At 35.9% G+C, this 18726-nt stretch overlaps 1 protein-coding gene across 1 annotated transcript in view; it reads right to left on the bottom strand.

The window, feature by feature from the left end:
• Positions 1-622: 622 nt before the first annotated feature.
• Positions 623-18726, bottom strand: part of PHF2 (PHD finger protein 2) — a 137354-nt gene continuing 119250 nt past the window's right edge. The window contains exons 17-22 of the mRNA XM_070936981.1: positions 18469-18626; positions 11821-12098; positions 7862-7957; positions 6525-6634; positions 4483-4744; positions 623-876 (exon numbers count right to left, since the gene is read on the bottom strand). Of these exons, the coding sequence (XP_070793082.1) occupies positions 788-876; positions 4483-4744; positions 6525-6634; positions 7862-7957; positions 11821-12098; positions 18469-18626 (993 nt within the window). The 3' untranslated portion in view covers positions 623-787. The remainder of the gene's footprint in view (positions 877-4482; positions 4745-6524; positions 6635-7861; positions 7958-11820; positions 12099-18468; positions 18627-18726) is intronic.

Genomic DNA, 18726 nt, shown 5'->3' with positions numbered 1-18726 from the left:
AGCTAATTAAAAAACCCTTTTGATGTCCAAAGAACTGCACCAGTTCATTAATTACTATATCCAAATCATTACCCAATTAAGTTGGATTTGTAATCCATAATGTTTTTAAAAAATCATCTTGCATTGCACATAAAATAAATTAAGTCAACAATAGTTCTCTAATGTCTGGTTATAGGAAAAGTTTTAGCAGTACTGAAGTGCAATTTTAACTTCTCTTCTGAATAAAACATATTTATCATGAGCCAGATAAAGAAAGCTAGATTAATTCTTTATGCATATTGTTTCATGCATGTATTGTATCTCAATTATTCATGGCATAAATTTCTTTCCCTTGTCTACAAGTCAATCTGAGAAACTTTTTTTTAAAAAACTCTGCCTTTTAACCAGATACCTCTTAAAATTGGTTCAACTTTGATAAAAGAAGCATAATTGAAATGAATGTGCATACTCTTAAAAACAACAGCTTTTTCCTTACTTATAAACAAGTTAAAGGGATACTTTCCTAAAACTGGAATGATCCTCAGTGTCTTGGAGTATTAACTTTTTGCGAACTAGTCACTCTCAGCAATTTGAGAAAGGACATCTATATTAAAAAATATTTATAGCAGTATCTGTACAGGTTTTAACTGCCGAAAGTTAAAAAGAATTTATTAAAGTGGTGGCAAAAAGTTAACTGGTATTGTCCCTAAGATGTTGCACAATACTACTGGAGTCCTTCAAGAGTTGAAGAGCTAGCGTGACAGCTCAGGATATGCTGAGCTTTGATAGTCCCAATTATGACCGGATTTTAAAGGAGAAGTTTCCCATTCCGATGAATTTTCAAAATCTTCCCAAGCCTTTGTTTAGCTGTAGCCATGCCTTTTTTTGTACGTTTCCCTGGAAGTAACAGAAGAGAGACAAGGTAAGCCAGAAAACAATAGCAGCAGCAACCAAAAGAAACTAGAAGTTGAAGACCAAGAAGGATGAAACAAATGCAACTGAAAATTGATTTATAAAACATTGAACTGCATTTCTCTTCAACACAAAAGCATTTAACAAATATCCAGTTAAATGCTTTAAGCATCTCTATCTGCCCCATAAGGCTGAGGATGAAGACAAGAGTTGCTTATAGCCACTTAATCAATTCAAAATTGAAATGATATTTTGATAATTCCCAAATCCTCTATATTACTGTATGACTCTATTCCTTGGATTAAGAAGCACATACATTATTAAATTATTGCAGCTCTAACTAATTTTTTGCATGTACAAATGATCTATCAGAAATGACACATCACAGAAGGAACTATTATTGTATCATCTTCTACATTAAGGTGTAGTAGAATTGTTTTCATCTATTGAGAAAAAGCTGCTTAGTTATTCCATTTTATCCTAAATTAGTTTATGAAACTGATTTATTAAACTGGTAATTTCAGATTAGTGCTTAGATTTTATAACAAGTAGTAAATGGTGTCATCTTCAATTCATTTGAATTTTTAAAAGTATTCTCTTTATGACATCTCCTGCCTCCTCCCTTCATTGCTGCTTCTTGAATTAGGAAAGGCTACAATTTGATCTATCTTGGGACCCATTTCCAAAGTGTTTCTGTGGATAATGTAATCCGTTATACATTGTTTTGTCCATTCATGCCTCTCTCATAATAAAACAAATACTTCATATGTGCCAATATCCTGGATGGTCAATTCAGGTTATAAAAACAATTACTTTCAGATAAAAATGAGTACAAGTTTTTTTATCTGAACAGCTACAACAAAATCTCTGTGGGTTTTGTGAATAAACTCTCAGTAACTTGTAAAACCAAAGATTTACAGTATTTCGCATTGATTTTTCAGGACAAGTAAGAAATACAGAGACTGATTATTCATGTTTTATGTTAGTCAAGATCCATATGTATGCAATCATACTATTGAAAATACACTAAAGTCTTCTCCAAACTAATGCCGTCAAATATATTTGAATAACAGTTCTCAGAATTCCTAGTCAAAGGAAAAAAAAAAACAGAAAAGGAAGCATTTGATCATTAAGAATAAACGTGGAAGATGGCTTCAAACTAAGCTTTCTCAGGGACTATTGCAGTATCAGGTTGAACCTAGGACTTTTCCAAAGGCTGCCAGGATAAAGAATCAAGTATTAACAAAAGCCCCATTTCTGAAAAATGTAAAATCCAGTTGTTACTCATCTAGTTCTTCAGAATAGTTCCACATCTGTTCACCTTTCCAAACATATATGAACAAATGTCTGGAATATTTACAGCACCAGGAAAGAAAAACAAAACGGGTCTTGTAGAAGCCATCGGTTCACCTTTTTTCATTTGAAATATCCATATGATACCAAAGAACTAGATGCTCCTAGTTTATATTACCTGTATGATTTTTTTTTTGGGGGGGTGGCATATTTCTTTACTGAGAGTACTACAAGAAACTGAAATTTGCCAAATACTACATGTATGATAATTGTTGGACAGCAGCTAAATGATCTGAAAGCTATATTCAAAGTTTAAGTACTTTGATTTTGGTTAAAAACTTTTGTGGCTTGGCAGCCCATTACCAGAGCATGGTCTGTTTGGAATTGGGCCACATGAGTGGTTGGTGGAGCAAGTGCAACTTGTGCAAGTGGCGGGCCAGTGAGCCATGCTCATGCGCCAGCCCCTTGCTTGCATAAAAGATGCGTACATGTGCACAGACTTGCCCCTCACGTGGTCCAGTTCCCTCCTCCCCCAGCTGGGCCGCCAAGCCACAAAAGTTGGAGACTGCTGCTTTAAGAGATCCTCACATTTTCTTGATATCCATATTTTACCCAATTCCATTGGGAAATAAATTAAATGAAATTTGCTTTGCCACTTCTAAGAATGAAAAATCTTTCAATTAGAAAAAAGTTACAAAATACAAAAAGCTAAACTTCTCTTCAAGTATTATTTAATGAATATCTGAGGATGAACTGTGTAAAGAATGCAATTATCTTAGCTCTTTAGTAATTTCTCTGGTACTACCTCTTCCTTTATTTTCTCTATCATTGTGTAGAAGAAGAGCAGGCTAAACTAGAAGGCAGAGTTAAACATGTCATCAGTTTGGAGTCATTGCATTGCCACAAGTACAGCCTCCCGTGAATTCTGTTGAGCCTCATTTAATGCCAATTTAGATTTGACTGTTAGTTGACTGGATTCTTGTATTAAAGGTAGCAATAATAAACTCTTCTGTGCTTTGAACTCAATGAATGTTCCTGATTATTTGTGCCTGACACACTGAGTCTACAAGAGAGTTGCCCTCGGGAATGTAGCACTCAGCATGGCATGGAGACATTCCTTAGTGAAGGTGAACCTCAAAATATCTGAAGTACTAATTTTCAGACAAATGTGAAGAACATATCATATTATTAAGATTCAAATTATTACTTGGAAGGTATCTGAATTGGAAAAGTAATATTTATAACAAGTACCAGGGTTTTAACATCACTATTAACCTTATTGAGTACTTGGGAATTTATTTAAAAAAATACAGAAAACATTGATTGATGAAATTTTAATCAATTTTATACATCTAAATTATATAAATTTGTTTGAATGAATGCCTAACTAAAGAAAAGGTGAAATCTTTCAAAATTCTCCCTTAGACTGATCAAAAATGCCTCATTGGTTTTAATATATTCATATATATTCAATATATTTAGTAGTGCAGTTCAAAACAAATTGCAAAACTAAGGTGGACCATTTAGAAACTTAGTTGAATTTGAAAAACTTTCAACAAAATTCAGAACACTGAGTAAATTATTATGGAAATGCGACTCAAAAATTAAACATGTCAAAGATTGTATAATTAAATGGATTCATAAGTTAAGCATGACAATTAATACATAACAATGAGAATACTCATGAAAGATAAATATTATTTACTATAAATATTACAAATGTCTATGAAGATTCTCAGTTATCCAGGTCATGGTTGTCTCAAAGCTGCTTTTTTTTCAATATGAATATTACACTTTTTTATAATAGAGATCTTGGATAAGATAGAAATTCACTGTTAATTATTTATTCTGATGACTCTTATTATACCGCTTGCCTCCGTTAATTACTGAATATGGATTTCATATTAACAATGATTTTTAAGTGCTTCATTGATAGAAAAACATATTTATATGCAGCATTAATCCAATGCAACTTTGAAAGTTATTCCATTTGATGTTGCTTGTAAATCTCTTCCATTTTTTTTCTTTTTTCTTGATTGTGCTTTCAATTTAAAGAAAATAAATAATAAAATAAAATAGGATAATAAGGAAAGACATGTTGAGATATGTAAGCCGCCCAAAGTTACTCTATGTTAAGATGGGTGGCCAATAAATTTTATAAAAAGGTAAATAACAAACAAATAAACAAACAAACAGATACACAAATGAATGAATAAATAATTTTGAGCCTCACCAAAAAAACCTTTGATTGGCTGAGCAAATCTTACACCATTCTTGAGACAAATCTATGGAAAGTACCTTTGGCAGCTGCATTATTCTGTGATGATGATGAGGCTCTCCGCTGTGTAAGGAAAACTCCCGGGGCCATGGGCTGAGGGCCTCTGTTCATTTGGGCCACCCCAAGTGTGCTGGCACCAGCTGTGTACTCATGGTCTGCTAAACTACTGCTGTGGCACTCCAGCCGAGGTTCAGGAGAGCTGCCTTCCTGAGGGATTTTATTGGCATTGTTGGGAGATAGTTTCTTTTTGGTATTCTTTTTCTTCTTGCCCTTTTGCTCCTCCTTTCACATGATAAGGGAAGGGGAGGGGGAGAGAGAAATAACAATCATTAGCTTTCAAAAGTGATAAATAGTCATTAAGGACAGTGTCCTGAGGTAGGAGAAGATCAGGCAGCGCTGGGGTCAGAGTTAAACAAATCATTAGCCTAGAGTCCTTACATTCCCAGAAACTATAAGTCAGATCAGGGGTGAAATCCAGCAGGTTCTGACAGGTTCTGGAGAACCAGTAGCGGAAATTTTGAGTAGTTCGATGAAACAGCAAATACCCCCTCTGGTTGAGTCCAGAGTGGGGTGGGAATGGAGATTTTGCAGTATCCTTCCCCTGCCATGCCCACCAAGCCAGGCCCACCAAGCCACACCCACAGAACCGGTAGTAAAAAAATTTGGATCTTACCACTGGTCAAACCCCTCTTGAATTCTGTTGAGCCTTATCTGGTGCTAATTTAATACTGAATATTGACTAGATTCTTGTGTATAGGCTTACGCAATAAATCTTCTGAACTGCGAAGTAAAATATGGCCCTGATTCTTTGTAACTGACACCTACTCAAACAATGTATGCAAGAAATGTGATGAGCATTGGGAAAAATGCAGACCAAGAGGCATAATTGAAGATTTTTTTAAAAAATAGATGAGAGGCTGATTTTCTAATCTCACACCAAATTATTTGTCAATAATTTGATTTTCCAGAACCATTCATGGGTGTTGATCCTAAAAATGCTCCATTGATATTTGCCTGTTGTGTAAGTTTTTTCCATGAATTGTGTGTGTTGTATCTCTGTAAGTAATTTAAGGTTGCTGAAAACATATTAATGATTAGAACTGTTTTATATTTTTTAGAAATCATGCAATTCCTTTGTGATAACAGGAAAAAATACTGACGAATATTAAGAAATGAAATGCAGTATTTAGCTTTTAGATGTCATGCATATTATGAAATATCTTACTAGACAGCTGCTACACTTTTAATAAAAAAACAAATCAAGCCAGAAAGCTATGGACTTCATTGAGAAGTGATGTGAAACAATGATATCACACAAAAAAAGTGCAGAACTGGTTTCTGAAAGGATACCATTTATGGACCTTTATTGACCATAACTCCTTAAATCAATTGATACAACTTCAGAAACTGATTCAGCAGAAAAAAAAACCAAGATAGTCCAATTGCCTTTTGGACAAAAATAACCTTTGGGACTAAGGTTTGCAGCAATCCGAAATTTACTTTGCTGCCCTATATGTAGTCCTCTAATAGGTGCATTAGATCAATGCACTGTGATGGGGTTGGCATGTTTATCTGAACTGGGCTGAAGACAGTTCAGAAGGACACTTCTAGGGTGGCCACTTGGAGAGTAAGTGTGTGCAGTAAGCTGCCTCATTGGAGAAGCAGTGAATAGAGGGACTGTGCGGAGAAAAGGAGGGCCAAATGGCAACAGAGGCAGAGTGGCAAGGGAAGCAGCAGATCAGGGGCTGCCTTCAGGTATCTGCATTATCCTTTAGGAGGTGAAGTCAATATCAATTCCAAAAAGTCCTTCCATTTGAGAGACTAACATGGCATTCCAAGCACATTTCTCAAAATGATTTAGAAGGACAACGTTCAGCATTGGCTGGTTTTCCATATAACTCTGAGGATTGTAGAATAGAATAATTCTTTAGACCAAAAGCAGGGCCTCCTTTGATAAATCTTCTCATTAGTAATTTGTTCACGGACAACAATGTTCCATGAAATGTTCCCCAAAAGCAACATTCTGGGAAAGCGATGGCTGGGCCCTGTTTGGAAAGCTCACCTGCTGAGATAATTTGGCAGCAGCTGCTGCCAGTCCAGTCTCAATAGAAGCAACTCTTGTACCTTCTCGGACTGGTCTGTCCTGCCGTGGTACTGATGGACCAACTCTTGCTAAATGCAGAAGAAAAAATGGACAGTAAAGCTAACAGGTAATGGAGTGCATATACAATCCACAAATATTGCTAATGTCAGGAATATAACTATTTCAGGCACTACAAAGAAACAAATACAAACCCTGTAATACAAAAAATAAACCCTGAGCCCTGGTGGCGCACTAGTTAGAATGCAGTATTGCAGGCTAACTCTATCCACAGTCTGGAGTTCGATCCTGATGGGGCTCAAGGTGGACTCTCACCCTTCCGAGATTGGTAAATGAGGACCCAGATTGTTAGGGGCAAATGCTGACTCTGTAAACCACTTAGAGAGGGCTATAAAGCACTGTGGGGCAATATATATAAGTCTAAGTGCTATTTCCATAAATATATAGGCTGGACTCCCATACATTGTTAAACCTAGATTTATTAAACATATTTCTATGATCATATTATTAACTTCTTGTAATTAAAGCAAACTTTACCATGATTCCCACAATTTCCCCCCCAACCCAACCCCCCAGGAGAGAGAACTAATTGGGTCCCGGGTACAATTTTCATTCTCAGTGTTTCAAAGCATTTGGAATATTTGCCCCAAAACGTCTCAGAATATTCAAAAAAAATGTAAAAGCAGTGCCATTATATGATTTGTGCACAAAATACAAAATTGGTTTGAGAAGATCTTAATTGGATCCAAGAAAACTTTGTAGAAGTTCTTCAAGAATACTATGGTTCTGACCTCCAAAATCCAATCCTTAAAATAATCATGATGTGCAGTTCTCTTCTCTCTATCTTTGTCTTTTGTAATATTAAAAGGTAATATTCAATAAATTAAATTGTAATATTAAATTGTAATATTAAAAGAAAACAAATTGGGTACTAACAGGCAAGGACAAGCTACTCGGATCAAGATATTTTCCATATTAAAGTTTATTTGATTGTAGTTCAATGTATGCCATGTACACATATCACTGGAATCAATCAAGTTTTTGTCCTGTATGAGTTTGCATTTAAAATATCAAAAATATTACCTGTGGTAATAATTGTTACTTATTAACAATTAATAAGTATTAATATTATGTTGAGAAAATACTGTTATTATATGATCACTACTAATGAAGATTATTACTATTGTGATGATGACCATTGCTCAAATTAACTGTAAAACACTTGTTTATATAGATATTGAAACTATTGCTCTTTCTTTATATAGTAAAAATAAAAAAATATATTTTTAAAAAATTACCTGTGGGGCTGTATGGTGCGTCATCGGAACTTTTCCTCTTTTTTGATCGAGATTTGAACACTGGATTATCTTCATCTGATTCAAGGGAGGGATAAACTAAACCATGAAAAAGAAATAAAAATAAGAGTCTGGTATGGCATTAAAAAATTAGGGCAACCCTGTCATGCTTGTAGAAAATGGACCCATGTCTCAATTTTCATAAAACAATTCGGCTGCATAACTGACTTTGGCTTTTCCATGCTATGAACCTGAAGCAGCCACAGATTTAGCTACTGGCAGAGTGAAGCTTTTTCCTGCCTCTTCTATGTTTCGCAGCTGGGTTGTCTCCCAAGTTGGAAAAACAGCAGAATAAGTCTACTCAGGTAATAACCCAGGATGAGACAAAGTTCAGTAGGAAGGAGATAGAGACCAATGTGATTTATGTTCTTAAACTTTTTCAAAAATATTTTTTGCTGAATTTTAAAAACTTTAAACTGTCTCTTATTTATAGTTACAAATATGTAAGTGGACCATAATACTACATGAAAAAGAAAAACAAACAGAAAGGAAAATTTTCCATTACAAGGACAAAAACATTAATCCTACTGCACATTGCCCCTATACATGCACGTGGAGAGAGAGAGAGAGAGAAAGAGAGAGAGAGAGAGAGAGAGAGAGAGAGAGAGAGAGAGAGAGAGAGAGAGAGAGAGACGGGGGAGAGAGAGGAGAGAGAGAGTGTGTGGAGAGAGAGACAGAGGGAGAGAGAGAGAAAGAAAGAGAGAAAGAGAGAGGGGGGGGGAGGGAGGGAGGGAGAGAGATTCCTCCATTTAGGACTACATTTGGGACCTGCAGTTTGGCTTCCCCATTGATTTTGTTTGTCAGAAACTAGATGAAAAGGTCATAAATGGTGGTCATGTGATCATGGGATGCTGCAACCATCATAAATGTGAGCTGGTTGCCAAGCACCTGATCATGATCAAGTGACCATTGGGACATTGAAACAATTGTAAGTACAAGGATTGGTCATAAGTCACTTTCTTTAGTTGCATTGTAACTTCAAATGGTCCCTAAACGAATGACGTTTAAAACTACCTATGTGTGTGTGTAGGTGTGTATAAGTGTGTGTATGTATATGTGTTTTATAAGTAGCCTTTGCTTACTGACTGCCTTGTTTAGGAACTATCTGAAGTTACAGCAATGTAAAAAAAAAAACCCCTTTGCAACCAGTCCTTGTATTTATGATCATCACAGTGCCCCATGGTCATGTGATTGCCATTTGGGCACTTGTCAACCTATGTCCATTTATGACCATGTTGATCATTTGAGTGTTTTCCAACCAGTTGGTCACAAGCAGTATTAATGGACAAGGTGGATGTTAAATACAAGTCAGAGACACATGATGTTTCACTTTACAAGTGTGGTAACTCACTTAATAACCTAAAGGGAAGTTACATGGGCAGCCTTCTCTGTGGCTGCCCCAGCTGTCTGGAACCAGTTACCTCCTGAGGTCCGGACCATCCCCACCCTATTGGCCTTCCGAAAAGCAGTGAAGACCTGGCTTTTCCGGCAGGCCTGGGGCCGTTGATCTCGCTCTTGTGATCTGGCGAGATCTGGCCATGAATGGCGTGAATGAGTTTTTAATGTTTTTAATGTTTTTAATTTTTAAATGTTTTTTATAATGATTTTTTAAAATGTATTGTGAGCAGCCCTGAGTCTTTGGAGAGGGGCGGCATATAAATTAAATTAAATTAAATAATTAAATTAAATTAAATTAAATAATTAAATTAAATTAAATTAAATAATTAAATTAAATTAAATTAAATAATTAAATTAAATTAAATTAAATTAAATTATAATTAAATAATTAAATTAAATTAAATTAAATTAAATTAAATTAAATTAAATTAAATTAAATTAAATTAAATTAAATTAAATTAAATTGTAAGTCTGTCATGGTCATGTGATTTTTCTACTTTGCAATTGAGGCACTTAGCAACAGAATTGCTGGTTTCAGTTGTGGTTGCTAAGTGAGGCCTACATGTGTGTGTGTGCCACCTTCTCCACAACAATGCTCCCTAATACTACATTTTTACTTTGTAGGGACATTTCTCTTTTCCATTCAGTATTTCCCAGTTTCAAGTCTAAATTGCATTAAAGTTTGAAATAAATCCAAGTTAACCAAATAACCTATCCAAAATGGAGACTTTGTTTTCATTTCTTCTGTTAGGCCAATAATGTTTATACACCAGAAGTAATTGCATCAGTTTAACCACTGAATGAAAATGTGCTGACCAGATGTGGCACTAATGGAATCTTGGTGGACTAACCATCTTACAACAAAGCAAACCTATTAAGTGGTAGCGTAAATACATAATTAGCAAGAATGTTGATCTCCCCAGAACAAACTTCTCTTCTTTCAGAATGTCACATTTAGAGCGTGTCTCTATATTACACATTTGCCGAGTTTTAAAGTTAATTTAACTTGAGTGATATGTCTTCAGGTAATGTAATTTTAACATCTGTTTATGTTTTGTCAAATCTGTATAATGAAGAGTCACGTTTTCATTTAATTTAAGAGAATTTCAATATGTATATATTCATCGCATCAGATACGGAAAGCAGAAATTACATCTTTTTAAGGAGTTGTACCAAGGGCAGCTATTTTAATGCAATGTTGTGCACGTTGTGCATGTCCCTAATATCTATATATTTATTAGAAGCTAAATAATACTGTCTTTCTGCCTGCCTGCCTGCCTGCCTGCCTGCCTGCCTAGCTAATTATTTTATATATATTCAAATTGTCACTTTTTTAGTTTATTTTTTGCTGCCTTTAAGTCAGTCTTGACTCCTGGTGATTGCCTGAACTAGTCTGTACAGTTTTCTTGACAATATTTTCAGAAGTGACTTGCTATGACCTTTTTCCTAAGATTGAGAGAATGACTGGCCCAAAGTCACCCTACTTTCTTTTATACCTAAAGGGAGGCTAAAATTCACAGTGTCCCATGTTCTAGACCGGTGCCTTAATCATTACACCAAACTGGTTCTCCTTCTACTGTTAGAGGTAAAGATAAAGGTTTCCCCGTCCACTCATTTTCAACTCTATGGGGTGGTGCTCATCTCTGTTGATTAGCTGAGGCAGCCAGCATTGTCTGTTTCCATGGTCATGTGGCCAGCATGACTATATGCTGGCCATATAGTCTATATGCTATATATTGGTTACCTTTCCACCAAAGTGCTACCTATTTATCTACTTTTGTATTTGCATGTTTTCAAACTAATAGTTGGACAGGAGGTGGGGCAAGTAATGGGAGCTCGGTCTTGAACTTGGGCTGTCAGTTTTCCAGCTGACAAGCTCAGTGTCCTTAACCATTGAGCCATTGTGCCCCACCTTCTCCTATTACCATTCCATTAAAAATAAAGTTATTCTAACTTTGATGAAGCACTAATAAGTGCTTTGAATCACTCCATCATTAATTTTAAAAGGTAGTACACAACTTTCCCCTTTTCTCCTCCTTACCCCAGAATTGAACTGGCATGCTGCAACATAAGCTGCTTTTAAAATTTGTAAAATATGATACAGAATGAACTGGAAGCAGGAAGAGAAAGTATTAATTGATAGGATGATGAAGAGTAACACTGAGAGATTTGTCTACACACTTGCCTTCAATCAACCCATGTATCATAAGCCTCAACACACATTCAAACATAAGTTTTTGCTAGTCTTATTTTGAAATTTTGAAATCTCTCAGCTGAAAAATTTGTAGCAAACTCCCCCTATGTCACAAAGAGAAAGCATGTGATGTTCACTTTGTATCAGCTGTGCAGGTCAAACCACCGGCAAATATTTGGGCCTCTGCTTCAGGAACTTTGACAAAGAAACAGGGTGCTACTCTTTTCAGCTTCAGAAGAGCTATCTTCGGAAATTTCACTGCCTTTCTATGATTACTATCCATGGGAGAACTTAAGTAGGATTTTCATACCATAATCAGAATCTTTAAAACAAGCATCTAAGTGATCCTGGTCTTCATCATAATCTTCAATATCAATGTTGTTTTTTGCAGTCTTTTTCAACAATCGTTTGCCTGCATTTTTGCTATTGCTGCTTCCAGATTTTTTGGAGTTGGTGGCAGAGATGGCATTATTCTTAGCTTGATTGGTGCCCCATGAAGGCTGTAGGCAAGAGTCTGAAGATTGGAGATTTGCCATTGATAACATTCCTTGGATAGCTTCCTGTGTGCTGGGAGATGCAGGTGGTTGACTAAAAGAGAAGGAAGAGGGAAAAGAGAAACCTTTCAAATTAAAGCAAGTTATAGGAGTTATAGAATAAATACATAATATTATAAATCAGGGTGGATAAAGATCAATGATTTTTTTTAAAAAATAAAAAAATCAGATTTTTTTTATTTAAATCAGATGTTTTTATTTAAATCGGATTTTTTTGATTTTTATCGAATTTATTTTAATAAAAAACTTTTGGGGTAAAAATCTATCGTAAGATAGTTTTTTATTTAAGATACATAAATAATTTAGTTTATTCAGCATGAAATGGAGCTTAGTTTAGTTTAGTTTAGTTTAGTTTAGTTTAGTTTAGTTTAGTTTAGTTTAGTTTAGTTTAGTTTAGTTTATTTGATTTGTATACCGCCCTACTCCCGAAGGACTCAGGGCGGTGAACAGCCAACAATAAAATACATAGATACAAAAAATTTAAAAACCAGATAAAATCAAATTAAATCATTTTGGCCCAGACAAATTAAAACACCCCAATAATTTAAAAACAGATTAAAATTTACATATTTAAAAAAGGGAAGAGATTAGGCCAAGCCCGCCTGATGGAATAAAAAGGTCTTCACAGCGCGGTGGAAGGTGCACAGATCCGGGATCCTCCGTATCTCCGGGGGGAGCTCATTCCAGATGGTAGGTGCCCCCACAGAGAAGGCTCTCCCCCTAGGGGCCGCCAGTCAACACTGTTTGGCTGACGGCACCCGGAGGAGTCCCTCTCTATGAGAGCGTACTCACCGGTGGGAGGCTATTGGTGGTAGTAGGCGGTCCCGTAGATAACCAGGTCCTAAGCCATGGAGCACTTTAAAGGTGGTAACCAAAACCTTGAAGCGCACCCGGAAGACCACCGGGAGCCAGTGCAGCTCGCGCAGGAGAGGTGTTACATGGGAGCGCCATGCCGCTCCCATTACCACCCGCGCGGCCGCACTCTGCACCAGTTGGAGCCTCCGGGTGCCCTTCAAGGGGAGCCCCATGTAGAGAGCATTACAATAGTAATGTAAAGTTATGTAGCATGAGGCTGTATATTCTGCAACACTGGGACTATCGGTGAGTCAACAGTGGGAAAAAGGAGTAGCAGAGATGACAGTTGCTCTTTAAAAATTATGATTTAAATCGAGTTGATTTAAATCAAGCCTTTTTACTAGTGATTTAAATCATGATTTAAATTGTGATTTAAATCAACTCAATTTAAATCAAATCCACCCTGTTATAAATTGCTAATTATGTCATCCATTGTCATATGTGTGGCTTTTTTCCATAAACACGTCAACCCCACATGGGAAAATGTGGCTTTTTTTCTGGTCAAACAGGTCAACCCCACATGGGAAAATGTATAGGATAAAATTAGACATTGTGGTGAAAAACATACAGAAACCAGAAGAAGGGGATTTCAGAGGCACATTTGAAACATGAGAGTACTTTCACTTCCCATCTGAAGTTATAATAACTTTCAACATTTCCTTCTTCTAGGAGAAGATAGAATTGTTCCCTATTGTTCTGCTGAAAGAAACAATTTTATCAATTGAATATTTTAATTGGATCCATCCATTATATTTAAATACAAAAGACCAAGGGACAATTGTCATGAAAATTCTAGAATGGATGTTGTGATGTTACATTGCATTCCTAAATTAGGAATTGTGGATGGTTCTTTTCAATTGATTCAAATGCTATTGTATTTTTTTCTTTCAAGTTAAGTTGTTAAACAAAGTCTAGACTAACAAAGCAGGGGAAAGCATTAAAAAATTATCTAAATACTTCCAATTATTTTTTTTTCCAGTGAAAAACATTGTAAGGAAATGGAAATTTGCATGCAATACTTGAAAGCAAAACAAGGTGTGAAGTGAAAGTCCAAGAAAAATCTCTTCTGGAACTGCCTGGGACATGATCAAATCTGCAACACAGAATCTATAGATCACTGCAGATGACAGTATAATTCTAGATGCCATTGGGGTAGCTGTTTACAGTTCCACATCACAATGTTGCTGATTCCACAATAATCTGCATGAGTGAAGGAAACACTTTCTCTGACTTCATTGTAAGAACCATCAACAAAATATGCAACAGAAAACTTTATAAGCCTGGAATGTTTTCAAGCAAAGTTCCTTGGACTGACAAAACCATAACTGATTTGGCTACAATTGCACAAGATACACTTTGGGGGTTGGGGGGAAAGGTGGATGAAAATGGCTCCATTATGCTTTGGTAATGTGTGACAGCCATTGCCATAGAAAATGCTGGGAGGGGGATTCAACTAAATACCAACATATCCTAGACAGCCTAATGTCCCACAGTCAGTGAAGAAACTGAAGTTGACAACAAGCTGGCTATTTCAGCAAGAAGGCAAATCAAACGATGGTATATCTCAAATTGACCATGAAGTATTGACAGAAAAGAAAAATAAATGTTTCAGACTGGCCTACACAGCCTCAGAATATTATCAAAAATGGGGGGGGGGGATTTCACTGCATACAGGAGGTCTATTTTTGAGCTGGAAGACCTCTGAGGGAAGAAAATTCCAAAGGCTCAACTGGCTACAAACAATATTGTGAAGCTACTATTTCCACCAAAGGTGTTGCAAATTACTGACTGGAAGGGAGTTTTGCACCTGCAGTGATAATTGTTTATTTTGAATGCATAAACAGCATGCATTCATATTTGCAGAAAGATGTGTTGTTGAGCTTTGTATCATGCTAATGTATCAGCGGCCATGCAACTGTATTTATCAGTCAATTTTCTTGAAGAGGAGCTCTGAAGAAATGAAAACGGCAACGGTAGCTTTTTTTAGTAGTACAGGATATGGGTGAGCACTTGCTTCCCCTCATTAAGAAAATGAGTTCAAAAGAGAAATTCCTGAAAAGAGAGACAATACATCAACCTATTCTAAAATATGTTAGACTCTGGAAAAACACCCTATGATGTTCAGCAGGTTATGTTTGGATCATTTTTGGATAGAGTTGGTGTTTTAAGGAATTTGTCCCTTTTGTAGTGCTATGCCAAAAATTAGCAAACCTGATTTTATTACTATCATCAACTCTAAGAGCATTTAAGACATTTCTTTGTTTTCTCCAAGAGCTCTCTTAAAACCTTGAACCCTGAATCAAATGTAAATGGACCATCAAAAGTTGCCTGCCAAATGGGAAAATTAGAGGGGAACTGCCTAGAGGAAGGTGAGTGTTAGCAAATAAATTGTGGGATCTGATCAAAACCAGTGGCTGGGCAGGCAGAGGGAAACCAAGTTCTTCACAAACTCTTAAAGTGACAGAGCATTCAAGCACGAACTCAAATGGAAGAGACTCCTAAAGGGCTGTGTTTTTTTAAACTGAATTGCCTGTCACTTTGCCTTGGGCTTAAAGATTCTGTTGATCCTACTCTTGAACAATTTCCTTAATATTAATAAGATCTGTGCAAGAAATGTTTACATTGGATTGCGCCCAATGTGTTTTTCATTAAGGATATTTGTGTGTTAGTAATTCTGGATCTGCTCAAAGTGAAATATAAAACAGGAAACAATTATTAAACCCTGGAAAATCATATCCCCTTTTTGTACTTGTAGTGATTATTAGCATATATTTTTCTTTAATGACAGCAAATACCGAAGAAAGTTTTTTTTTCATACGTAATGAATGGCTGGTGCAGAATTCTACACATCATTAAGATTGGTTCTCTGGCTGAATATAATAATAGCATAATCATAGATCTCTTTGTTCTTTAAAAAACATATGTATGATAAGTCTTGACTGTCAACATTTGAGTGAATCTTTTTTTCAAGAAAAGGTAAGGAGGAAGACTTTTGATCAATTTGTTCTGTTTATAAAATGGTTCCCAGGCCTACCCAGCCCCTGTCCCTTCTCCTTTTTATTCTTATATTTATCAAAGTAAATGTTTATGTTTTTTTAAAAAAAATTTGATTTATATGCCGCCCTTCTCCAGAGACTCAGGGCGGCTTACAATGCGTTAAGCAATAGCCTTCATACTTTTGTATATTTATACAAAGTCAGCTTATTGCCCCCACAAACGGGTCCTCATTTTACCTACCTTAGAAAGGATGAAAGGCTGAGTCAACCTTGAGCCTGATGAGATTCGAACTTACAGTAATTGCAGACAGCTGGTGTTAATCACAATGCTTTTAATCTGCTGAGCCACCAGGCTAAAGGATGTTGATCCTTTAATGATTTTTGTATATAATGCTGTTGCACTATGTTGTACTAATTAGTTAGTACTAACTAAATTTAAAAAGGTATCTAGGGAGGAGAAATATGCAAAATGAAAGTTGTGTAGTAAAATATATTTACACCTAATTTTATCTGTTATGTGTCAAAACCATGATTAGTTCTGTCAGTCTGCCAGTTTTGTTTTGAATAAACAAACTTTAACTGTTCAGGGATTGCCACATATGTAATTTTTAAAAAGTTCTATATGTAATTACAAAAAAAGATTTCTCTGTGAAGAAAATATAATATATAAATTCCAGTGCATTACGAATAATAATTATTTCTCTAAAAATGAAGTATAAAAGATTATTCCAGTTCTTTTATCCAGACACAGACTGTTTGTTTTTCCATTTCTGCTATTTCAAGAATCCAAATAATTCAGAATAATTCAGAAAGGCAACATGGTTGTGATAAAAAGTATTAGAAACCTTATTGGGGGTGAAATTTGGTGAAACATTACTCTGTACCTTGATGTATTATTTCTACAGCACAAGTCCAGAAATTTGTGCCTGTTTGGAGATTCTTCAAATACAATTCCAATTTGCAAAGAATAGCTTGATTTCTACAGGGAGATCTAGCATCTCTCTAGCTATGAATCTCTCTAGCTATGAATCAATACCTGCATCTTTGTGTATGGCATTACTTGTGATTTCAGAAGGATAACACTGATATAGATACCTATTTAAACAAATAAATTGAATCTGGTGCAATGATGAGTACTAGGCAGCCAGATCTTTATTTATTTATCAACTGCTGTATTAGTTTTCTGAATTGCTCTAGAACAGGACTACTCCCATACATTGTGAGATACTGCAGTGCAGCAAAGCTCACCCACCAGACACTTGTGCCATACAAAGGATTGTTCTAACAATGGAAGGGGTATTTTGTCCACAAAATTTTGTCCACTTCTCAAATATAGATTTAATAACATCTGTCCAGATTTGCTTGACCAACTCCAAATTGAAGAGTTGAGAAGAAGTCCTTCTCAATGAAGTACTGAATGATTTATACCTTGAGTTTTTCTGGAGTTTCATTTATTCCCAATTCTTTATTTGAATCAAACTTATAATGTTCTACTTTGAAATTAATTGTGAGATAAATTCATTATGCAGCCTCTAGCAAAGTGTCCATTTTGGAAAAAAAAAATATTTTGGTCAAATTAATTGGTCCCAACAAATCAGAGATCATCAGTTCAATGGATTACTAATGGTTACACATACCACATTATCTTAGGGTAATGCCCTAGGATAGATAACTTAAACTGGGAAGTGGAGGGACCTAAGATTTGCATTTGCCTTTTGGTGGGATATTGAGGGTGAATCTCAAAAGGTAGACAGAATCAGATGAACTTCCAAAATTTGATTATATTAATGCAAAATAAATTGTATCAAATGAATACATATAATTACTTTGGCATATTTAATCATTTTCTCCTACAACTACACTAAATCATGTAATATTGTGGTGATCTTTGACTGGGTTCTGAGAGCCAAGGCTTTTAATAAATTGGGGTAAATAAATAGGGGTTGTATATGATGCATTGTAAAAAAGAATCTACCAACATTGGTTAAATCTTTACATTTACACAAAGCTTTCTCCTTTAACCATTAAACTACACTATATGAAATATAATTAATAAGAAACAGATTTTAATTCTTCACTGAAGAATTCAGGTTACTTTGCACAACCTTTAATGGACTAGTGAAATGGAAAATATCTCAGGAAAGCTTCTACCTTAATATATTTATAAATCTTTAAGATGCCATTATATTCTCCATCATTTTGGGGTGGGTTCTCTGTGTTTTAACCTTTATAAGCTATATAAATCAAAGAAATATTATAAATACATCAGGGGTGAAATCTACTTACCTTCCTTATTGGTTTAGAAGCACATGCGCCCCGTGCGCAGACCTTCTGTGCATGCGCAGAAGGTAAAAAACACATTACTTTCTGGTTAAAAACAGGAACTAATGACACCTGGATGAGTGGGCGGAGCTTTGCTCCGCCATCACTACCGGATCACCGAACCACCGGCCAAAATCGCTACCGGATTGGGCAATCCAGTCCGATCCAGGAGCATTTCACCCCTGAAATACATATTATGTAAAGAAAGAGGTTAACCGTCCTTATGCATACCTGTTGCTGTTGTACTCTAAACCCCCAACTTCCTTGCTTGCCTGCAAAAGATCTAGAATGCCAGCTGAACTTGCAGCCTCTTTCTTCGCTTTAGAATTGCGCCCTGGCTTGGCCTCTGTGTCAATGTGAAGAGAATCTTCATCAGAGGAGTCATCACTCTGCAAAAGTCAAAGGAAGAGTATAACCCAACAGTTACTCATGCCCTGATCACCTAGAGAGGATTACTACCAAATGCTTTAGATAAGGCTGATCTTAAAG

The sequence above is a fragment of the Pituophis catenifer genome, unplaced genomic scaffold (assembly GCF_029215685.1).
Source record: "Pituophis catenifer annectens isolate HBS135680 unplaced genomic scaffold, rPitCat1.0.hap2 SCAF_2, whole genome shotgun sequence".
In the NCBI taxonomy this organism is placed as follows: domain Eukaryota; kingdom Metazoa; phylum Chordata; class Lepidosauria; order Squamata; family Colubridae; genus Pituophis; species Pituophis catenifer.
Note: the sequence above shows the minus strand (reverse complement) of the source record. Positions and strands in the feature narration are given on the sequence as shown.